Source organism: Crassostrea angulata, chromosome 1 (assembly GCF_025612915.1).
Source record: "Crassostrea angulata isolate pt1a10 chromosome 1, ASM2561291v2, whole genome shotgun sequence".
In the NCBI taxonomy this organism is placed as follows: domain Eukaryota; kingdom Metazoa; phylum Mollusca; class Bivalvia; order Ostreida; family Ostreidae; genus Magallana; species Magallana angulata.
In genome coordinates this window covers 22,187,550-22,211,254 of record NC_069111.1, presented here as the reverse complement: position 1 = coordinate 22,211,254, position 23,705 = coordinate 22,187,550, and the positions used below count along the sequence as shown (strand labels likewise).

Sequence of the window (23,705 nt, the reverse complement as noted above, 5' to 3'; positions counted from 1 at the left end):
TCGTACGATGGCCTAAAATTATATAAATATAAGTAATAAGGATTCATTCTTTGAATATTATGAGGCGATAATTTCTGCCATAGATTATACACAGAGCAAAGAACAACACCTCACTCAATGAGTGAAAGAAAAAAATCCAACTTCATGTATCATATTATCATTACTTTATTTATCAATGTACTTCACATCACAACAACTCTGTTTGTACAGGTATATAGTAAGAACTCGTCCTGTAGACCAACACACATACTGACACACAGCCAATGCAATACCCTCAGTGCATCTGCAGTTGTGACAGTCAATTCAGGTGAATGAAACATGATTAGAACTTCCAACTGTAACAATGGCAGTACAACATTTCAAAAAATAGATTTTACAATGTCTTATATTAATATTTAAAAAATTATGATTGGTCCTCTGATGATAATATGTGTAAATCTACATGTACTTTATGTTTTAAATAGTTCAAAAGAAAAGTTCTTTATTCTCACATTAAAATTAATGAAAAAAACCAAAAACTAAACACTTGTATTGAGTAACCAATTTTAGGTTTTTAAACTATAACTTAATTTTACTACAAATAAATTACCTAAAACATGTTTAATCTAAGTTTACTATCATGCAAAAATATTCTAAAATTACTATCACGAAAAATTTAAATAATGAAATAAAACTGCATTATCTTGTTTATCAGTTCACATGCCATTTACAAATGATTATTTCGAACACAATTACACAAGGGATAGAGTCTGTCCAATAAACAAGTATTCCACTGCAGAGGAAAAGAAGAAAATGGTACTAACATGATAAATGTCAACAAGTAACTTCAACAGTAATGGATCAACAATAGAAACAAGTCCAAAATAAGGCATGCTGGTCCCTGCACATTGGTACGTAAATAAAGAAAATTGTGTCTTCTTGCAGTCTCATCAAAGGTTGCCACACTTAATGAGGGTCAACCTGACGCCATATTGTCCTTGCATAGCGAAATAAAAATCTCTACTCCATTCGTAACTTACATTCGTTAAATTTTGTCTTGTAAGATTTCGTAAGGCATGCAATATAAACTTTTAAGCACATGTTCTGGTTTTTCAATTCTTTCACACACTGCATATTGTTAAAATAACTACCTGATGAAATTATAAAAGAAGAAAGAAAAAAAACAACAACACTGGTGATACAAATACTGCTACAAGAAAGTAAATATCTTTTCAATAAATTTATAAAATTTATCTGCTATAACAATTATATATATTCATTTAATTTTTTCAATTGCACGTGAATCAAATCGCCTACATGACTAGTACTAAACCACTATTTTCAAACAGAATTAATGCATTTATTAGGCGCTATAACTAAAGAGCCATTTAACTTAATTGCTGCCGATATTAAAAGGGGCTTTGTTTTGTCCTCGAAATCTATCTTTATATAAATCCTAAAAATAGTTTTATTATTTTTCTTGTACTTCCTTGCATTTTGGGGTCTTTTTTCAGTAATACAAATCTAATTTACTAAAAAAAAATGTTTTAAATAAAACTAGAAAAAATCATGCTCAAACTAAAGTACACCTATAAAAGAAAATCAAAATCATTAATTGTAACATTTGCAAAGCAAACAGATAAACAAGAGGTAATCTTTTGTCACACACAACAAAAAGTACTTTGGAGTTACACAGACAATAACTTATTAAATACACTCATATATTAAAAATATATATAAAGTCCAATATTTAAAGCCATAAATGCAGGGAATACAATACTTAGAACATACCAATGCAACATCCACACAGTAAATAAACTCTAGTTGGCCATCAGACTGACATATTATGTACATACACATCTATTGTATTAGCACTATAGTCCTCAGTGGTGTAAACATAGACTTCTGATCAATAGCAATCGGTAATACTCAAATATATGTCTCCATTTTTTCTTCTCATTGGTTACTTACACCACACAACTTTGACTTTATACATAAAAAATTTCAAACACTAATGTATCCAAGTATGTCACACATGGGGCAGAAAAAAAAACAACAAACACTCGTCTACATCTACTCACACAAAAAATTTCAAACATAATGCAATCCTTACATTAGTGAACACAAGTGTGGCAATAATATGAACACATCAAAGCGGCAATTCCTGAACACACTGTAGTGGTGATTTTTTAAACACTTTGTTGTAAATGATTTCTGAACACTTTGTTGTAAATGATTTCTGAACACATGGATGGTTTTCCTGAACAGTAACATTCTCAACACACTATTATTACCATCCAAGATATATATTATAAAAAATATTTTTTTCTGAACACATTTTATGCATATTTGATTGATCACGAGACTATATATGATTTAATTATACACAGTCCTGGGTTAAAGATGGTAAATTTAAAAAGATGTTGAATTTGAAAACAAGTGGTAAACATGATTATCGGTGAATATCTATATTCAAATCACGATTTAAATCATTTGATTCTGATATGATGAAATGAATAACATTAACAAAATGCTTTACAATAAAAAATAGTGGTCCCTAGATTTTTGTTGCAACTGTGATGGAAATGAAAGACTAGTATGTGCTCATTAGTATAAGCAGTTCTCTGCATTGCACACATACGATTTGAATGATTAAAAAGTACTTTTACTCTGACACAATCAGCCACATAAAAAAAACCTCCAACTTCTTCCATTCATGTAATAAATAAGTTTTCCATTAGTCAGTTTTATAAATAAATAAATCACAAAAATATATACCTCTTTCAAACTTCTATATTAAAGGTATTTTTTTCTCCTGACATTTCTGATTTAGTATACATGCCTTCGATCTTTTAACTTGTTCATAATTATTTTAATAATTAGGTTAATTTTCTGATATTGAAGATTAAAATATAATATAATCTCCAATATTCAAAATCATCACTCAATTAGAATTTACTAAAGCTGTTTGTTCTGTGCATTCAATGTAAAAATAAGCTTAAGACTTCTTCAACAGAATACACATGTACTCAAGCTAAACATGTATAGCAAAGGCACTAAATTGTGTTATAAACTTCCATAATTCATCACCCTCTGTCCCCATTCACCTCCAATAATGTTTAAATTTTCACACGACAGGGAAGTCATAGGCATCAAATAAGTCAGATATGCCCTCGCCATCGTCCAGGTTGAAGATATAGTCGTCCATGCTGAGGGGGGCATCTAGGTGAATGAAGGGGGAGTCCAGCTCCTGGTCCTCTGTCTGAGGCAAGATGTTTCCATCAATATCTGGAGAAATGTCCTGGTCCTCCAGCAGGGCATTCTTCACGGTCGACTGACCTCTGCCGCTGGAGGAATTACTGGACTGTGAATCTGGCTCTGTCTTGATGTGTACATCTGGTTCTTGCTTGACTTTCTTTCCAGCTACAAAGGTTTAAACACCAATAAATCTCTAACACAGGATAGATACACTAGACATACTAGTATTTTCATCATCTTTCACTTCAGCTGAAGAATTGATTTCATACATGTGTACATGTACTTACATCTAAAACTGTCACAGGAGAGGGAGTCGTCTGATACATACAGACTCTCCCTACTCTCCTCACTGTTGAGACTTCCCAGACTGGAGGAGCTGGTGTCTCCGTTCCCCTCTGTGTCCTCTGGACACAGGTACACCTCTATGGGACCCTTGGTGCTCTTCAGCCAGATCTGGATGTTAGTTTCTGGATCAGGAACCTCCAGCCGGGTCTCTGGAGGGGCCTTTATTGCTATCACAGTTTGTTCGTCAAGTGAGCTGATGCTGCGGATGTCCTGGTAGGTGACATGAGCTAATGTATCACAGTTAAGGAATAAACTTCTGTAATATCAAGCCACTGCATTCATGTCAAAGAATAAACTTCTGCAATACCAATCCAATTCAGATTGCATGACATGAAACAGATTTCTGTGACAAAAATTTTCTCAACAAAGGATATTTTGCATTTGATGGGTCCTCTGTCATCTGCTTCAACTGTTTGGTACATGTTGCTATCAATTGATCTAGGCGATTCTCCTTAGCTTCCAAATCACCAAGTTCTAAAATATAATAGATTTCAAGAATCATGGAAAATATAAAGATTAATGGTATATTATATTTTTTATTTGAATGCAGTGATCTATATATATTTTGACTCAGGATTCCTTCCCATAACTGAAATTAAATTAAATATACAAAAAAAGATACCTGTGCTTAAACCTAAAATTTCTGTAGATAATTTCGGACAATCTGGATTAGCAGCAATGGAATTTGTGCAGCCCCTGAAAACAGATGTAAAAACTCATATAATTTCTATCATGATAATTCAACAGTTAGGAGCAACAAAGATGGATTTAAAAACTAATAATTTGTGAGTTGAAGCATCATTGCAAGATCCTAAGGCCAAAAAAAAAATTATTCCTGTTTCCTGTCGCCCGACCGACCCTATCTTTTACCCTCCGACCCTAAAAGTTTTTTTGTGATCATGGTGGTGATCGGTATCTTCGCCAGAATTTCCTCAGAAAGAGAAGTGAAGATGACCAAGTCTTCTGAGTTCATAATCGTGTAAATTAACCTCACTGGCGAAAGAATGATAGAAAATTAATGTGCAGACATTTTTACTGCATAAATATACCTTGTGGTGAATAACTTGCGACTATCTTACCTTCAGGGGTTATAAATACGGGTGATGCAACAACATACTGTATATTGGAAATTACAAAAACAATGTTTATTACTTTAAATCCTGATATTACAGTTAGTCAATAACCTGTTATTAGTTAATAATTGCAATAAATGTTAAAATTATCATAAAACTGCTTTCTATATTATCTTGAGAATTAAACAAATCCTCTATATAACGTACGGTAGTATGTGGGTCAAAGGGTTGGACTAATACCCCAAATACATGGAAGTACAGAGAGTGATTTAATTAATCATGTTGATATTGACATTAAGCTATTACAATACAAAAATATTTATCCAGAAAAGGATAAATACATTCAATACACGTAGATTAAATTTTGCAAATAATATTAGTTTTTATTTTTAATTAAAAAATTAATATATTTTTTTTCTTTGCCTGTTGTTTTCTATACATTACATGCATCAACAATACAAAGACCTTTGGAAATTTTTAATCATCTATTTTCATACTGAACACTGGGAATATACATCTCTCTCATTATTACACACATGCTCCAAGTTGTTAAAAATAAAATATTTTTTAAAAATAAAATTTTTTTCCTACCTACCTACCCTAATTTTTTTGGTCAAGTGACAGGAAACAGGAATATTTTTTTTTTTGGCCTAATTGAGTTAAAGATTTTCTACAATTACTCAAAATTATTCCTTTTGATAAAGTGCTTAAGGTCAGACGACACGTTCCTCAAAAATCTTTTTTGTATTTTCTCGTAATAAAGAGTTCCAAAAAAAAATATTAATTTTATAATTACTTTAAAAATGATCAAAATTTACTTGGATTTGGTTATATGTTTAGATGGTCAAGTGGTTAGAACCGTGGCTGCTCACTGCCAAAAGCGTATAGGTGCTAGAGGTCGCGAGTTCAAAGCCCCGCCCCGGCGGAGATATTGTTGTAATATAGTGAATTTCGCTGTGCTGTAGATGTATTTATTTTTATATCAGCAATTCAAGTGTATTTTCAAGATTATATAGGATATTGCATACTCTAGTATTTTGCAGAAATGCCTGGTAAGGTACCCTAATTTTTTGCAAGAAAGCTTATCAAAGTAGTAGTAAACCATTAACAAATTCCTGGAAAAAGTTATCTAATATTGAGGGACGTGTCGTCTGACCTTAATTCAACAACCTCAATGTGAGTTTTTAAACTCTCTCAACTAACTACTCACTTCCACTGTATGTTGTTCTTTGATTTTTTGGCTATTAGATTGATTCCCTCTAACACATTAGTAATGTCATAAATTCTTCTTTTCTGGACCTCTAAGTACTCTGCAGCTTTATTCAAGTCTAAAACCTACAATTAATAGAAAACAGCAATGATTTTGCAATTCTGGTTTCAAAGAATCGAACTGTTCAAAATAACCCTGATATTTAACCATTTACATATTGGGCTTTTACAAAGTTCATTTCATTTAAAAATGAAAAACAACAAAGATAATTAAGGACAGGCAAATCAAAAATTAACACAGCCTCTCTCTTCAACCATCATTATACGTACCCCATCTGTTGCACTCTGCAGAAGACCAACAAACTTTTTCGTTAAAAGACCCAGGGAAGTATCATATCTAGTCTTTTCGGAGGGAGAACCTAGCTTTGGCACTGAAATAAAATGATGCTCACAGCATTCAACAAACTGTATACATAAACACAATGTCAATATCTATCACAATATACATAATAAATAAGGATGCAAAAATGTCCCAAGTTTTTGACAATGTCTACCTTTAGGGCTTGTGCCAGATACTGTCCGTCTTCTTTTGCAGGCTTTGGCTGGAGTTTTGAAACCTTCATTAATATGAGTTGGTTCTAATTCTAACTTTCTCTTGGCCTATAAAATATCAGATTAAAAATTAGCAATAAAATATCAATGACATTCACTATGAGGAAAGATGAAAAAAAAAAAGCTGTAATTCATAAAATATGACAACAATTTAAAGAGTCAGGGGATGTTATCCAAGCAGAACAAGATGCAGTAAACAAGGTATTTACAATAAGTGCCTGTACAGGAACTAGCCACACCACCATTCTCAGAATGGGTTGGTTTTTCCTACAAGTGGGTAGAAGTGAGTGTTTACTCAGCAGTAAACCTCTTTAACCTGTGAGAACTGAGTCTTGTTAACTTCACACTGATTTTTTTTCACCATTCAATGCACCCTTTTTACAGGTGTGAATCTTTTGTAGGGGTGTGATAATTGGCTTAATTACTTCATGGGGTAGATACCATGTATAGTGCCCGGAAAATTCCCAGGAAATAATTTTATGGTCTACAGATTATCACACAGTGTTAATCCTACAGGTAAACAAATGACATCAAGTATGATATGCAGTAATTGCCTGGCAATAAACATTCAGGTAGATAAACAATGGTTCACCCAGGTGTGACTAAGGATAAACCACCAGGGAGCTGAAAATTTCACCTTGACATGAGACTGGGGCGGAGAACACCCTGGAAATAACCACCTAACTTCTGTGTGTCACGCCTCTCACCAGGGGAAACTGCTGAGAATATATTGTCAAATTGAGATTGTCTGAGCAATCAATGCAAACTGATTATTCATTAAATTCTCTTACATAAGCGAATGCTCATTAGGGGAGGGACATGATGAGTAATTATACAGGTTAAGGCCCTGATAGGAAATGACTATCTGATAATGTTTCAACACAGCAACAGATGGCAGGACTTGTCTGGAGCCCATCCAATCAACATGATTAATATCTCGAGATAATTAACAGTTTTCCATATAAATAGCAAAGATGCAAGTCCCAGTTTGTTGGGGTTTTTTTTTACACAAAAATTTTGACCTACAGAGGGTTAATCTTTGAAGTATTGACTACATTTGATACATTACTCATTTTGCTATTGCTTTGATCTAAAGTACTTAAAATATTGTTCCGTCCTCCTTTGCTGTAACATTATACTATTTTGAAGTATATATGTATACTGTAGTACAATGTATGAACACTGAACAGGAACTTGGAAGGATGCACATGTGCCATGTATGTAATGTTAAGTGACAAAATGGGATACTTGTAACAGCAAGGCAATCAGCAATGCTGTCATGTTGTAATTTAATAATTATGATGCAAGCACTCGTACAATTATGTGACTCCCTTCCTCCCCATTCCTCGTCACATGGTGTGCTTAAGTTTCTTCGATCCTCAGCAATGTTCGATAACTCTAAATTATCTGGATTTTTTTTACTCGTACCATAAATCTGCATTTTATATAGATAAATTCAATAAGTCCTGAAGTGTTAATATTACGCAAAGCCATTCTACAAACTGTTTGGCTTAGTGGATCCACAGAGACCTACTATCTAGAGGCAAAGGGGTTCGAGCCACTGATGCACAAGAACAACCTTTTTTTTTACTAATTTGATCTCAACTTGTGTACATTATTCTAATATGTTGATTGAAGCACTAATTGCAAAAACTTCATAACCATAAAAAAATTCTTTTTAGTTTATTTCATTCATAAAGTTTTAGGGATAAATAACATTTAGTATGATAAAAAAAAAATACTTTGAAGCTTAGGAATGGAGAACTTTAAAACGAAAATCACTGGTTTTAATTCATTGATAAAAAAACTGACATATATATCTCAGTTATTCAAATTCATAACGAACCTGCAAATCAAGTCTTTCAATGAAAATGGATTTTTTTAAAATCTGTGATCATGGAATTCCAACCACTAAATAGTCATCCACTCAACACACAAATTTTGTCGATTGTGATTAATATACATGTATGTATGCATTACTCAACTGTGATTGTGGATCATAAACAATATGTAATGTTTATACGTGTATTGCTGTGAGGCATATAATATATATATATACATCAGAAGGGTCACGGTCTTTTCCGACAATGCAGTGTCAACTCATAAATACAAACGGGCAAGACGATTCTAATTTAGTCAACACATATCAATATAATTCTCATGTGATCTTTTAACCGTGGCAGAAAATGCATTGCAAAATATATGCATTGATGTACCGACAGTAATCGTTGTATATTAACGTAAACGCCCACCTTGCACTTGCAAAAAAATTATGCATGCACAAATTTTAAAAAAAATAGTTGCAAAAATACCTGTGGTCTGCCTGCAAGGTGCTTTACTTCAGCAACAGGGCTGTAACAAGGTCCATGAGGGGTAAGACCCCCAGGCTGCACAGTAATAGTGTTTTGAGAATGCACTTGTGGATCCTTTGTAGCACTAAGGGGTTGGCGATATATGCTCGTCAAATTTAAGATCTGGGGCGAAGTTGGGTATTCTGTTAGCTGTTCCTGTTTTACAATTGTTGCACATAATCCTCTACTTGTTGTCAAAATCCCACGTTTCATACTTGTCTCAATTTTATAGAAAAATTGAAAATTCCGGGAAGTTCCTTTGTGTGTCAATGGCCGACGATTCACAATCCGGATCGCCCAAAAGGAAGTCCAATATCTTAATCTAAACAAACGAATTTTAGAAAATAAGTCCAAAAATTAAAAGTTTAATATCTGAACTTTAAAGATTGTGCCACTAAACATTCCAACAATGATCCATGAATGGCAGATGGCACGAGATTTTGCAGCCCCGATCGGTTGATCAAACAGTCTTTCGGTCCCCAGACCAAAACAAAGCAAAATTAAAGCGCGGGAAATCAAATTTCCCGCAACCTGACGTCATAAAAACTTAGCCCGGTTTTAAGCATATTATAAAAGAATGGGAAATATTTATCTCGATTTATGAAAAATTGTCCATTCAAGTTCAAACTAAATATTGCAATAATATTTCCAAAAAATTACCATTGTATTTGCAACGTTTTAGTTTGAATTGCACACAAGACAAAATTTTATTTTAACTTCCTTTCTAAGTATGTTTCGATATATACATGATTCGTGGCCTCTTCATTCAATCGAATTTTAACAGCTGTACTGTGGTACACAGTGAATAAACAGTTGATAGGTCTTATTGTCAATGAAATTTAGTTTATTGACATTGATCTAACAGTGTAAATAGTCCATATGTACACATTACTTACGTTAAGATATTTTATTTTCAAGCTGTTTACGATATATTTATTTAATTTTCAGTAATATTTTTAAGATGCCTTTGACTTATTTGTTAGCTAAGCGTGTTTATTTCGATTGAACTATAATATATCATGCATGCACTGCTACCTAAACGTGTATATTTCGATTGAACTATATTATATATAGCATTGCGTTTCATTATCTAAGCAATAGTTTGACTTTTAAAAGGGAGCGGACCTGCATTGATATATACATGTATTACTATAATGGGTGTACGTATATATACATGTGTGACATCGATATATACATGTACTTCGTTACTTATTTTAGAAGTTTTTATCAAAAGAAAAGCATTTGTTATCAAAAGTGATCACTGTGATGCTTATATATATTTTTCAAATTCATTGAATTTGAAAATGTATATATATGCGTGCACATGCATAGACCGGTAAAATATATGTTCACACGTGCATAAACATATTTTCCACTGGTCACGTTTAAGAAATACAACAAAAAAGGGTATGGAATATCTTAGAATTAACAAAACTATGCGCGTTCTCCTCGACCTGTGTAAATACAGTTAACCCCAGCTTTTACCTTGATAAAACCCATTTGATGATTCAGCTCTATAATTTCAAAAGAGGTCCAGTAAAGGGGGTACATTAATATGTAAAATTTTAAGCCACTAGGTATGTTGTTATTTTTACATTGTCGTGAACATTATCCGATTATGGATGGAGAACGGAGTTGTTTACTGAAAGCTGAATTATGTTTATCTTGACTTTTAGGTCGGCGGCAAACGAAGAACCCCCTTATTTTATTATCTGAAATAGCGAGGCTTGATTCGCCGAAACCAACAGATGGCCAAGTTATACAGAGTGGAAACAGCTTGCAATAAAGTGTAGAAATTCTGGACAACATATGCCATGTCGGTTTATACATGTATAAGTATTTGATATGGTAATTTGTTAAATATAACTCCCTCTTTAATTTGTTTTCTTTCTATATACCACATCAGTGACATATATCTATATTAAAAACTTTATAGTCAAGTTGTATATGATTGCAACTTGAAGTATGTTGGTACTTGTACGCTTTGATATACAGTACTCATACATGGACATGTATATGATTATTTCGGTATATATATATTACTTTTTATATGATTAGTGAATATGATGGTATGCCAAAATTCCTAAACACCAAATATAAAATATAGGACAATATTGAACTACATATTATATAACATATATACATACAAGCATAAAGCAAAAAAAAAAAAAAAAATGACGTGTGTCACTAATATGTCGTACATATTTTTCTCGACTGATCCAGTAGCTATTTATTCCCGGCATTCACGTTCTTTCATGCAGTGGATTATTGTGATAAGCTGCTTGGCCATATGTTACCCTGGGAGGCTACGATTTGGCGGGAAAACTATAGTAAACCGTCATCTGTATGATTTCTCACAATGGGGAATTCATTGATGTGCAGAGTTTCAATAAATGCTTATACAAAAAACGATCGATTAATGATAGCGAACAAAGGGAGGGTTAACAACGCGCGGCCGGGGTCCAATAGAGACCGATATTTTCTCAGGGTGGCAAAGAATGTTAATTTGAGCCATGACTGTACATTGTGTGCCTGGGCAATCGCAATATTTAGAAATGGGAAATGTAATCTCTAAGTAACTGCCATTGACCCTCGTTTAAATACCAGACACGAACCGATATGAAAATATTTTCTTTTTGCAGTTTAAATCTCAAGCACATGACCTACATACTTCTAAAATTGTAATTCAAGGAAAAAACAGCAAAAAAAAAAAAACGATTTCCAGAGAAAAATTGTCTTTAAAGTTATTTTATACTATCCGACCGAAACTCTCTCTCTCTCTCTCTCTCTCTCTCTCTCTCTCTCTCTCTCTGAGTAAGGGGGGATCTGCTTGATGTACACCGGGCATTTCAAGGCGTGTGCCTGTTTTCCAGAGTTTCCGATTTTTGGAGAGGTACCCCGTAGGCGTGCATGAGGTTTTATTTAAAATGTCATTAACATCACTCGCCAACCTGAGGTCTCTTTGTGGCAAAACGAAGAAAATATATTGAAATCAAAATTTATGTCGTATACATGTGGTTTTCATTAAGATACCTTGAAAATAATTTCATTCACTTCTCGAACACCAATCGCTGCTTATTGCAGTGAGGCTTTTTCTGAATGTATTGCGTGCCTTTTCAGAATTTTTCTACATTAATTCGACGGTTTAAGAATATTTGCCCTTTGTACATTGTACTTATTAAAATGATGGAGTCAGCAGATATTAAACGACAAGATTTTTATGCTAAAGATAAGGTGCACAAGCAGATGCCCGACCCGCCAATATGCAAATATAACTGGTTGTGAATGCAGTGTACTTTGTTACGAAGAAAAAAATTCGCGCGTTTTTTTTCTTCCCTGTTTAGATGACAATGCATCTGACTAAAAAAAAAAAAAATACCGATAGAATAGACTCTTGAACCCCTTAACAATGTTTTATTTCAATAAAAAGGCAGGGAATACCACTTCAAAAGATTATGTTGAACAATTAGAACAGATATTTGACAATGCCCCTTTAAAAGAGACAAGCAATACAAATGACTGGCCACCTCAATCAAAGGTTATGCATCACTACTCACTCGGAAAACACCTGTCTGTTATAAATTTTTAATGAAAGAAAACCGTTTTCTCTTCTCTGGCATAAGAATGGGTCGCGTGGCTCTGATTTAAAGAAGATTTATATGTTTAACAACGCGTGCATGCTGCCTTGGTGTTTGCAAACGCTATCTCGATCCTGTGCACAAAAATTAAGTTATAAGCGTGTCATTTCCAGAAAAATTATTAGGCTACACATAAATCATAAAACGTGTTATTGTAATTATAAATCATCATAAAATCGCCTTATACCAGTATACCCGATTTTAATCATTTTCATATGGAGTTTCAGGGGTCTTTTAAGATATCTTATTCATGCATTGACCAAGAGTTCTAAAGTTATGTATTTGAGCTGAACTGTCTGGCTTGCCGGTAGCTATATAGTCTGTGACTCAGTGTCCTAATACTAGTACTTTCCCATTGTATTACAAGCTATATAGGATTATCATAGTTTAGCGGAATGACCCTTGATCTGGAGATAAGAACATTCGCATAAAGATGCATCAGTGATAAGGGATTAGAAGCGTAATCTATTGCGTAATGATGTTAATCCTGCTTCACTGGATTCTGTAAAGGTGAACAGAAAACTTTCTGGACCATGAAAACATGTACGCCAATGTGGCCAACCTCCGTCCAAGCATTGTCTTTAGTTTTACTTTAATAATATACATGTATGTACAAGTAATTTCTAACAAAGTTGATGATAAATCTTTAAAAAAAATAATAATAATAATTAAAAAAAAAAGATTTTTGACACGACAGTAAGTAAAAGGGCAACATAAATTAAATCAGAAAAATCAGTACCTGGTCTCTGGAGTATCTGCATACACGTGGTTTGACCGAAACTTAGAATTGTAACTAATCCCGATCCACTTGACTTTTGGTCAATGATTTTTTCAGACAGGTCATATGAATGATAAATTTGAACTGCAATGCACAGGCAGTTGAATTTTCGAATTACTTAATGGAGGAACTCTTTGCCCAAAAATTTGTTTGGATTTTGGGGCTGAATTGTCAAGAGATTTGCATAATATTATGTTTGCTGCATATATACCATTATAGAGGTCGGTCTTTTAATAATGACGTAGCTATTTATAGCATCGGGATCCACAGAGGCATAGCTTATCATCGATAATTTTAGAACTGATTATTCAAAAGAGCGAGTATGCGTAGAAAAAGCCGTCCTGTATACGAGTCCCGATACTATTGCTATTCTTGGGCAAAGAGAGTCATCAAGAAGGCGATCTCTATAATATATGGTACATATGCAGCATATGTTTCGCCAGATTTTGTGAAAGTGAGCAGGACTTTCTTACCCTGGCCAATTTACCCATGCATTCTAGCTTCGAACATCAATTTTCTGAACATTTTTAATATTGAAACTTCGAATAAGATTTTTAACACGACTGCTATATCAAAACATAAAGGTCTACATATGTAAATAAACCAATATCTAAAGTTCTGCACTCACGTGGTTTTGCCAAAACTGGAAATTGTCAGCAAAGCCAATCCCTATTCCCTTGAACTTCTTTTTTTTTTTATCAATGAAACAATTTTAAAACCAGTCCTGTACATATATCAGATTCTATATGTTATAAAATATGTCACTAAAAATCTTTAGAGATGATCTTATTCATTTTTCAGCCTAGATTGCTTACATGTAAGGCAAACAGTATCTGTATGCATTGTTTCCATATTTGTCCTTTTTCTACGAAAACCCATTGTCATTCGATCTGTTCATATACCCCCATTGTGTTATCTCTATCTGAAATCTAGAACAGGTAACCGAGGAAATAAAGAAGGTGTCAGCGATTGCATAACATTTACGGATTGGAATCGCAGCTTGTGTAACCAGAAGAGTGTCGGCGGCGTCGATAACACCCCTAAGGACAAGCGTAATGACGTCAAGCAAAATTTACGGACAGCAGACAAGCGTTATATGCTTTAAAGTGTTAGAATAACAATAAAAATACGAAGTAATTCAAATGAACACGGACGAAAAGTAGTGATTAAGGGAGATATAATCGCAAATAACGATATTAATATCGTAAAAAGTGATATCGTAAAAATGTAAAAAGTGTTGCAATAGACAAACAGACTTGTTACATATGAATTAGTCTAGACTTTGACCCGTGCGTGCACGGGTTGACATTGCATATGATATCGGACATTTACGAAATTATAGATACATGTACATTAACACACCGTATTGTTGACATTTACATAACCAAGCTTTAAGCCTGCAATAATGCTTTTAATTTCATTACACTCTGCTTAAATTAGTTAGAATAACCCAACTGTGTCTCGCCACAGTTAAAATGCCTCCCATATACCCGTAATGTACTAATAAGTAGCAAACATTATCGGAATCGCTCCGAAACGATTTTAGAGAAAATTAATGAAGCTGCATTGCATTGAAAATAATAGTTAAATTATTCGTAACAAACCATTTTGAGGCTGTTAATATCTTTCATCTAAAAATTTAATTCATATTAATTAAAAATTCAACACTTTTTCACCAACGTTTTTTACTCGCTTCGAAATTACACACCATGTTGACGTTTGAAACTCTCGGGATTGTTCATATTAGAGTTATCTCTCGTATTTCCTATAATGAACAGAATATATGACAAAATTTCAATAAAAATTTACATGTATTTGAGTTTATCCATTCAAATGTGACATTGTGGAAACATAAACTAAAGAGCCTCCCGTGATTAAACGTGAATGATTTCCGGATTTTTTAAAGGCATTTTCGTTGATATTAATTAGCGAAGCTTGATTGAGAAAAAATAAAAACAAATTGGTAATCTTCAAGTCCCAAGGATGTTTAAAATATATAAAACAAAAGTACTCTTCCGATTTCTCGGTATTAAAGACCAAAAATTCGAGTTTATTATTTTAACATAGTATATATAGTATAGATATTCAAAACAAGACTATTCCATCGTAATCGTAATTTTTTTTTTTTTTTTATTTAGGCAACGTCTGTATGCCTTCATATTTATACATGTATATATACATGTAGCTATACGTGTATATACATCAAGTCACAACATTTAAGCGCAGTCATGCTATATATTCAATATCTGCTGATGATCAAATTGTAATTTTTTGTGAAAAAATATATGTACGGTATTTTTGACATTAATTTTCATTTATGTGGATGCAGAGCATTTTAAGAGCAACAATTATCCCATATCTAAAACATTTACCGGCATATGCATAAAACCACTGGTATTTGTTATTTTATGTATGTGTGAAAATAATTTGATACTCGACTCTGACTTGAAAATCAATGCTTATATTAAAAAAGGACAAGTATAAGCTCTTTGTAAACAATAAAAGAAGCCACGTACAGCAAGCAAGTATCCAAGTTTTTCCAATGGAAGGGATGGGTGAGTATTTTTGGTTGCCGGCGGTGGGATAAAGTGGGCTCAAGACCTTATTTGGTAATTTTACTTTGGAATATATTTTTTTTATGATCTTCCTTTTTACCCGGGGGAGGAATCCGGACCCCCCCCCCCCCCCCCCCCGAACCCTCTAGATCCGCAATGCACAGTTAAAAAGGGTTAAATTAAAAATACATGCAACTTTTTACGTGGATTGAAAAAAAAATAGTTTGACCAAAATGAAAATCGCACTGAAACGACCAAAAAGAGACGGGTGTTATGTTGACACCAAAAAAAGTGCGATTTTTTAAGTACATCCCACATCTGGAAACATAACCTATTACGTCACCGAAATTAAAGCTTCTTTGTAATGAAATATAAACACAACAAATATTCGTGAAAGCAGGGACATAAATAACATATTTATGTCTCTGGTGAAAGGGTAATGTTCATTAAATTCTACTTTAAAAAATAATAAGGTAAACACCCTTTTAAAGTAGTTTCACAAGGCTACATGTGTGAAATTAAGGAATGAATAATATTGGAGCATTGAACTTTGTATGTTTTTTCCCTTATCCTCCATATAAAATTTACATCATTTCGGAAAAAATAGTGCTAGCCATAACAAGTTTAAAACTATTTTTAAATATTCTTAGTTGCATACACGTTTATTATGGCTTTCTTTGTCACACTTTATTAAGACCTCTATTGACATTGATTGTTCCCACATTTTATTCGAGAAAACAACGTTGTTATTATTATCGACATGGATTCAGTAGGGAAAATGCAAGAAGAAGCGTTAAAGAGAAAAGAACGTCTAAAAGCACTGAAAGAAAAGAAGGAAGCCGATAATTCTGAGTCAAAATTAGAAGGAGAACAGTTACCAAAGTATGAATGTTCGTTTACTTGTTACTCTATATGAAACAACTGTGAAATGTGTAATTATTGGACGGGGTTGATTTGTATTACGTACGGTGCAACCGTTGTGTCGAGCTAAGCGGGAACTACAAATCTCTGGCATTATTGTAAACTATTCCCCATAAACTTGTCCCACTATTAAACAGTCCTTTACTCGTTGGATATAATTTTGATCAGCGAAATCTGTAAAACAAATTAAATTACTTGTCAGTATTATGTGATTGGCTGTTCGTTCGCTCTAAAACGCGTTCGCCCTTGACGCCGTTCGCTCTTATTTTCGTTCGCCCTAGGTCCGTTCGCTCTTGACGCCGTTCGCACTGTGTCCGTTCGCTTTAATTTTATATAGGATTAATAAATATATATATTTTTCTGTATTCTGGTCAATTTAAACATTTTGAAAGATACATAATGTATATAATTAATGAAAACACTACTGCCCTTTCTACTTCTACATAATAATCACCATGGTTGACAGTAGTTTGATAAAGTTACATGTTCCATTTCCGTATACATGTATATCTCATTTAAAGATCAAAGGATTGTGTTATGTAAATTCTTTAAAGATAGAATATGTGATAATCATCTGCTAAGCTTCTGAATGAGCCAATTAAAGTCCCAAATTCTTTAATTGTTCAAAAAACACCAAGCGAATCATTACAAAAACAAGAAGACGGTTATCGACAATTTACGGCAATAAAATCTTAAAATTACACCAATTACGTCTTTTTTGATGAAGGAAAAACATATTATATACGAATCATTAATAAAAGTTAACAAGTTGTTGAAAGTAAATGAAATAACTTATAATATGGTTTATTTATAAACAAGGAGCGAACGAGGTTTAAGGCGAACGATTATTTGGGCGAACGATAATTAGAGCGAAGGGACCTAGAGCGAACGGACTAAGGCGAACATGTGGGTAGGGCGAACGCACCCGATACCGGGGTTACCGTATTATGTAAAAGGTGTGATCGTTGGACCAAACGCAGATTTAACATAGTACAGTTTGATTTTTGTACAACAATTTATTTGAAACGCATACAGTAGGATACACCTGGTTGCCTATTCAAATCAATAGCCAAAGCTGAACTAAACGTTGCACATTTAGTCTACATTATGACGTCATGTTTCGTACGTAAAACATACAAGTTTTGTCTTCGGAAATAGTCAAAGGGAGTTATGTGATTCCAAAACAAAATTATTTTTTTTCTTTCATTGTTTATCAATTTAATTTCTGTGAACACTACAGGTAATAAAATTGAATACTTTATTTAGTATCTAAAAGATCAGTTCCTTGATGTTCATGTTTTTATTTTCCATCTGATAATTCAATAAGACATACATAGTTTAGACATACTGGTTTTCACTTTAATTTTTTAGGCCTAAAAAAAAAGTTGTGTGTTTATGATAACCCGACCTAACCTACAAAAATGCCCTGATCCTACCATTTTTGGGAGTTGATTTTAATCAACTCTCCTATGCAGTCACTCTGGCAAACTGAAAGTGAAACAGTGTTTGGACCTAAGCACAAATCATCACCGCTGACAAGTCTTAGTTCTTGAATATTATGATAGAAAAATTTGATGTAATGTATGCTGAATCATTGTGTTTCAAGGAAACTTATCTATAAACATTTTAAAAATAGTAAGATTTTATATACCGGTAATACGAACAATTTAGATATTTATGTAGTCTAATGTATTCATACGCCAGAGTTTAATATAGTCTCGTTCAACCAAAAGCTCGGCTGTCTCTGTAAATCTCTGACAAACAGAGAGGCTCTCTTGCTTGTCGGAGATTAACGGAGACAGCTGAGTTTCTGGTTGAACGAGACTGGAGTTCAATATCAATAGTGCTTGGATCCATACAATTTTTAGAATTGTTTCGATTACTAATACACAGTTTGAAATATGACACAAACAAACATTCTTAGGATTCATGCAGAAAAAAATGTGATAAAATGAAAAAAAATCCCTACCTACCTAACCTATTTTTTTCATCAGTGTTACCTTAAACACACAATTTTTTTTTATATGCCTAAAAATTGAAACATTGGAAAGTTTTTAACAGATTTTTGGGGCAAAAACATAGATAAGTGCCAGTCAATCAATGGTCGAACTACCTTTTAAAAAACAATATGGTGGCTAATATGGCCACACCCAGGGCTGGAATAAAATGATCACTAGGCGGGCTTTGTCCACGTCTCACTGTGCTCTGTATTATTTCTCTGTGTTTCCTTGCTGTAATCTGAGTATCTTATTTTTACTTTTTGTATTATTTTTTTTACATGTTGCATTATTTAATTAAAATTTGTTCAATTTTGTTTGCTCAATATACATTGAAGGAACGTGCCCCCTTTTTATTAGGCATGTAATTACGCATTCCCATTAAAAGGTTTGACTATAGTATATGCAACTTTAACATAAGCTGCAGGTCTGTATAGCTCCCAGTCTGAAAAAATTTGGATGGACGACCTCTGAGCTGCAGTGGTTTCCGTTTAATTTGTATTCTTAATGGCTAATAGTTAAAGAACTGTGCTATGGTCAAAATCAAATTCAACATGGTAGAAAATTACTACAGTTTAGCAATAAAACATCCACACTGTGGTAAAAATGTGTGCAATATTTTGTTTATACAAAGTCAGTAGGTTTGTTACAGACTGACTACAGAAATATAGCGGGTTGATCAATCTCATGGACAGCAAGGTGAATTCCTTGCCATATTTGTGATTGATCAACCCAATATACATGTATTTCTGTAGTCAGTTACAAACCTAATAAATTTTCTGTTTTTCCAAGGACTATCAAATGAGAGAGACATTTAAGCTTCACAAGAAGTGATTCAAGTGATTTATCTTCAAAAATCCATGTAACAGTTGCCTTATGACTCATCCAATTTAATACAGTCAAACTCTTCAAAAGTATCATTCTTACATGTACCTTTCATATTGTCTTTGAAATATTTACTGCACCCTTGGAAATATTTACTGCACCCTTGTTTACTTACAATGTTTTGTCGCTATTCAATTTTAATTTTTTTTCCCCTCTCTTGTGCTTATTCTCTGTAGAGGTTTGAGGAAATTTTACTCTGCTCCAGACACAAGAATGTGACATCAATTCAAAAAGCAACTGCTCTAATTTAAAAGTTATTTCAAAGGGCAAGTTGGGCAACTACTCCAAATATTTGAAGAATTTATGGAAAGTAGTTTCTGTTTAATATTGTTTATGAAATGTGGAGATAAGTAGGCTAAGCATCAGCCATAGGCATATTGCCAAATATTAGTTCTCACCAGATGGACATTGATATATATCCAACAATCAAGTGCCATGTTTAAATCACTGGAAGTGTGACATTTCAGTCTGAGGAAAAACAAATTATTATATATGTGCATCACTTCTTTATAACAGTATCTTTCTCTTTCTGTTTGACAGACCCGTGTTCAGAAGCTACAAACCAAAAGATGAAAGTTTGCAGGAATCCAAACTTCCACAAGTCAAACCATCAGACGGTAGGCTACAATCTCAATGCTTCGCATCTCAATGTACTGTAAACCAACTTTTATTCGCCGCTACTTTATTTCGCGATTTCCTGAATATAAACTGGATCGCGACGACTAATTTTTGCGACCAAGCCTTATCCAGACCCATGTTGTGATAAGAATCAAAAGACAAGGGCTTATTCGTGGCGAGAAATATTTTCGACAACAAGGCCTTCGCGAACCTCGCGAAAATTTTTCGCACACGAATAAAAGTTGGTTTACAGTAGTTGATGATCTGTGCATGTCAGCGTCTGATGTAAATACACATGTACTATGTTTAAGTTAAGTATATGTACTCTGATTAGTGATTATAGACAAATAATTAGGTCAAAAGGCATGCTAATGAATCATAAGTTTGGATATCGCTGTAAAGTTAACCAAGTCAAAGTACTCGCTTACATGTGTCATGACATTGGACTTTGTTCTCCTTTATGATTTTATACTTATAGTCTTATACCATTGTACATGATATTAATATAATATTATCTCAGTTCATTTTTAGAAAAAATGCATTGGTCATACATGTATTACATTTGCCATTATATTTTAATCGAAGTTAAATGATATATTTTTTGTCCTCTTGACATATACTGGGCTACAATGTGCGTTCTCATTGGTTTTAATTTACCCACATGGCCATGACCTTTTGACCCCAGTCTTCATTTCCTTTGACAGTGACAGACAAGATAAAATCTCACTTGGAGGCTGCTACAGAGGAAATGAGCATTGAGGAAGTTGTAAGTATTTCTTGAAAACTTGCTACACTGATAATACAAATGTAAGGTATCCAATTTAATATACATGTAGTTAACCACATTTACAACTGTACATTTGCGTCCATCAAACATTTACACCGTCACGTTATATCTTTCATATGGTTCCCGCTTCCCACTTACCCAACATTTTTAAAAAAAAAATGCAGGTAGATCGATGTCGGCAAAGTGGGAATAAGGTTTTCCAGAAATTAGTGGAAGAATATATATATTTTTTAAAATCATGATGTTTTATGACTAGGATCTGATAAATTTGGCTCCAAGGAAACCTGACTGGGACCTGAAGAGAGATGTCGCCAAGAAATTAGAGAAGTTGGAGAGGAGAACACAGCGCGCCATAGCAGAGCTCATCAGTATGTATTACACATACAGATACAATTGTTAAAGTGTCACATTTTTATGAATTTTTGGAAGAGAAAAAGTAGTAATGTTTACTCATTCTTTTTCCAGGGGAGCGTTTACAGGCCAGTAACGAAGATTTAGCCCTCGCAGTAAATGCAGCTGCCGTGGATTCAAGGAACGACGACGATGATGACGAAGACTGACCAGTGACCGTATCGTAGGAGAGAAGAGAGATAACTCTTATTGAATTGTTCCATGTTGCAAGAGAGACAACTCTATAACCAAAACACAGTGCAATGCCTTGAAGTCACTCTGTGGGGAAAAGTGATTGATAAAAGAGAATGAAATGAATACATGTACTTAAGTCTTTGTGAGTGAGTATGTTGTGCAGTATGATAATGTAGATTTTTCCTTCACAAAGGAAACATTCAGTATGGCTGTTGCACCATATTGTCAATTTTATAAAAATTGTAATAAAACTTACTCTCAAGTTCAGTTGTGTTCTTTCAATGGCCATCTTCGCTAGCCAAGAGTTTTTGATGAGCGACGCAGGTCAGAAATCTTTGGCAAGCGAAAATGTTCGGCATTTTGTTTACACAGAACAATATTTTTATTCATTAAATTTCAAAAATGATGATAACCACGTTCTTTAAAGTTTATGAACACGTGGCATATAGTCTTAGGTGTGTCAAAATATATGAATTTTTGTATAATTCTAGCAACAATAAAATATTGGAGGTCCAGGCCCCGAGGTTATAAAACTTTTTTTAGTACGATCTCGTACTCCAAATCGTACTCCGTACTCCAAATCGTACTCGTACTCAAGGTATCGAGGTTATAAAACGTTTTCATACTCGTACTCCGGCTGAGAACAAAACGGCGATTTTCTGAGTAATTGTCAACCGACGCGAAGCGGAGGTTGACAATGGTTTTCGAGGGGTGTCAATTTCAACTGTTATCTTCCCGAACAGGCACTATTTATTTTATTATACTGAATGTCTTAATTTTAGATAATTTTTATATTGCTTTTATATAGAAATGACATGAATTCTACGGCGAACCGTACGCGCATAATTTACGCGCATGTAACAATTCGTTGTGTTACCCGTGGCTTAGTGAGTTGCTAACGCTGAGAGTAATAGAGCGGATTATCAACTGCGTCTAAACCAATCAGAAATCAGCATTTAACATTAATTCAAAGTATAATAATATAAGTACGTGTAATCCGTTGTGTTTATGTGGTCAAACAGAAGATGTGTATCATTTCTTTTCTTTTTTTGTAAAAAATAATCTAGAGCGAGAAACAACATGTTTGATCAATTGTTTATGTTAGATTTAGTCAATATTGATACTAATTTACTTTTATATGGCAACAACAACCTACCTTTACAAATTAACAAAAGCATTTTTGTTTCTGTACAAAAGTTTATAGACGAATCCTTGAGATTTAAATAATATTTCTTTGCGTATATCTATATTATATTCTCTTTTGTTCTATATACATATGCATGACAACTTTTGTTATATTTAAGGAGAGGAACTTGTAAGTTGTTAGAACTTGTTTCTGATCCTTTTGTTTATTAATAATCAATAAAATATGTTCAAAACCCAAACACTGACAAAATTGGAATGCTATTAAAAGTGTCTTGACATAATGTTTTTTGATAAGCAATAATTTAATGACTGGGCAAAAGTTTTGACAGCCCACGATTGTAAACTCACTAATGTAATCTATTGTTATTTTTATAGATGTTACAAAAATGGATCTTTTATACATCCATAGATAAAATGTATACATGATATACTCAACTCGTGCGGGTTGTCATATATATGGGAAAATCAAACAATGTGTAGTTATAACTGGCTTTAGTCAATAGTTAAAGAAATATTACAAAATCAATTTGTACAAGACTGGAGAAGTATAGTAGATAACTCACCAAAATGTATTAATTATAGAATTTTTAAAACAAATCTCAATTTTGAAAAGTACTTGTTGATTTTACCTAGAGATCTACGGATCACGTTTACAAAATTACGAACATGTAATCATCGATTCCCCATTGAAACAGGTAGATGGCACAATATTGAAAAACATTTAAGAAAATGTACAATGTGTGATTCTAATAGTATTGGGGAAAGTTAAAGAAATATTACAAAATCAATTTGTACAAGACTGGAGAAGTATCGTAGATAACTCACCAAAATGTATTAATTATAGAATTTTTAAAACAAATCTCAATTTAGAAAAGTACTTGTTGATTTTACCTACAGATCTACGGATCACGTTTACAAAATTACGAACATGTAATCATCGATTCCCCATTGAAACAGGTAGATGGCAC

The 23,705-nt window shown here is 33.4% G+C and overlaps 2 protein-coding genes across 4 annotated transcripts; one reads left to right on the top strand and one right to left on the bottom strand.

Moving 5' to 3' along the window:
• Nucleotides 1-149: 149 nt before the first annotated feature.
• LOC128179754 (transcription factor E2F3-like) lies at nucleotides 150-13,341 on the bottom strand. Of its 3 annotated transcripts, XM_052847333.1 has the most exons (9): nucleotides 13,205-13,341; nucleotides 8,789-9,149; nucleotides 6,419-6,524; nucleotides 6,195-6,295; nucleotides 5,866-5,990; nucleotides 4,205-4,278; nucleotides 3,957-4,056; nucleotides 3,525-3,814; nucleotides 150-3,402 (listed from the first exon to the last, which is right to left on the bottom strand). In XM_052847333.1, the coding sequence occupies exons 2-9, from the start codon at nucleotides 9,038-9,040 to the stop codon at nucleotides 3,107-3,109; spliced, it is 1,344 nt and encodes a 447-aa protein (XP_052703293.1). In that variant the 5' UTR covers nucleotides 9,041-9,149; nucleotides 13,205-13,341; the 3' UTR covers nucleotides 150-3,106. The 3 variants fall into 3 exon arrangements, with proteins under 3 accessions (XP_052703293.1, XP_052703286.1, XP_052703302.1); XM_052847326.1 differs by lacking the exon at nucleotides 13,205-13,341 and having other exon boundaries at nucleotides 8,789-9,331; XM_052847342.1 differs by lacking the exons at nucleotides 8,789-9,149; nucleotides 13,205-13,341 and adding an exon at nucleotides 6,686-8,767.
• A 3,137-nt stretch (nucleotides 13,342-16,478) lies between these two features.
• Nucleotides 16,479-21,858, top strand: LOC128179796 (coiled-coil domain-containing protein 12-like). Its single transcript, XM_052847407.1, has 5 exons — nucleotides 16,479-16,680; nucleotides 20,142-20,218; nucleotides 20,924-20,985; nucleotides 21,263-21,374; nucleotides 21,472-21,858. The coding sequence occupies exons 1-5, from the start codon at nucleotides 16,559-16,561 to the stop codon at nucleotides 21,564-21,566; spliced, it is 468 nt and encodes a 155-aa protein (XP_052703367.1). The 5' UTR covers nucleotides 16,479-16,558; the 3' UTR covers nucleotides 21,567-21,858.
• The last annotated feature ends 1,847 nt before the right edge of the window (nucleotides 21,859-23,705 follow it).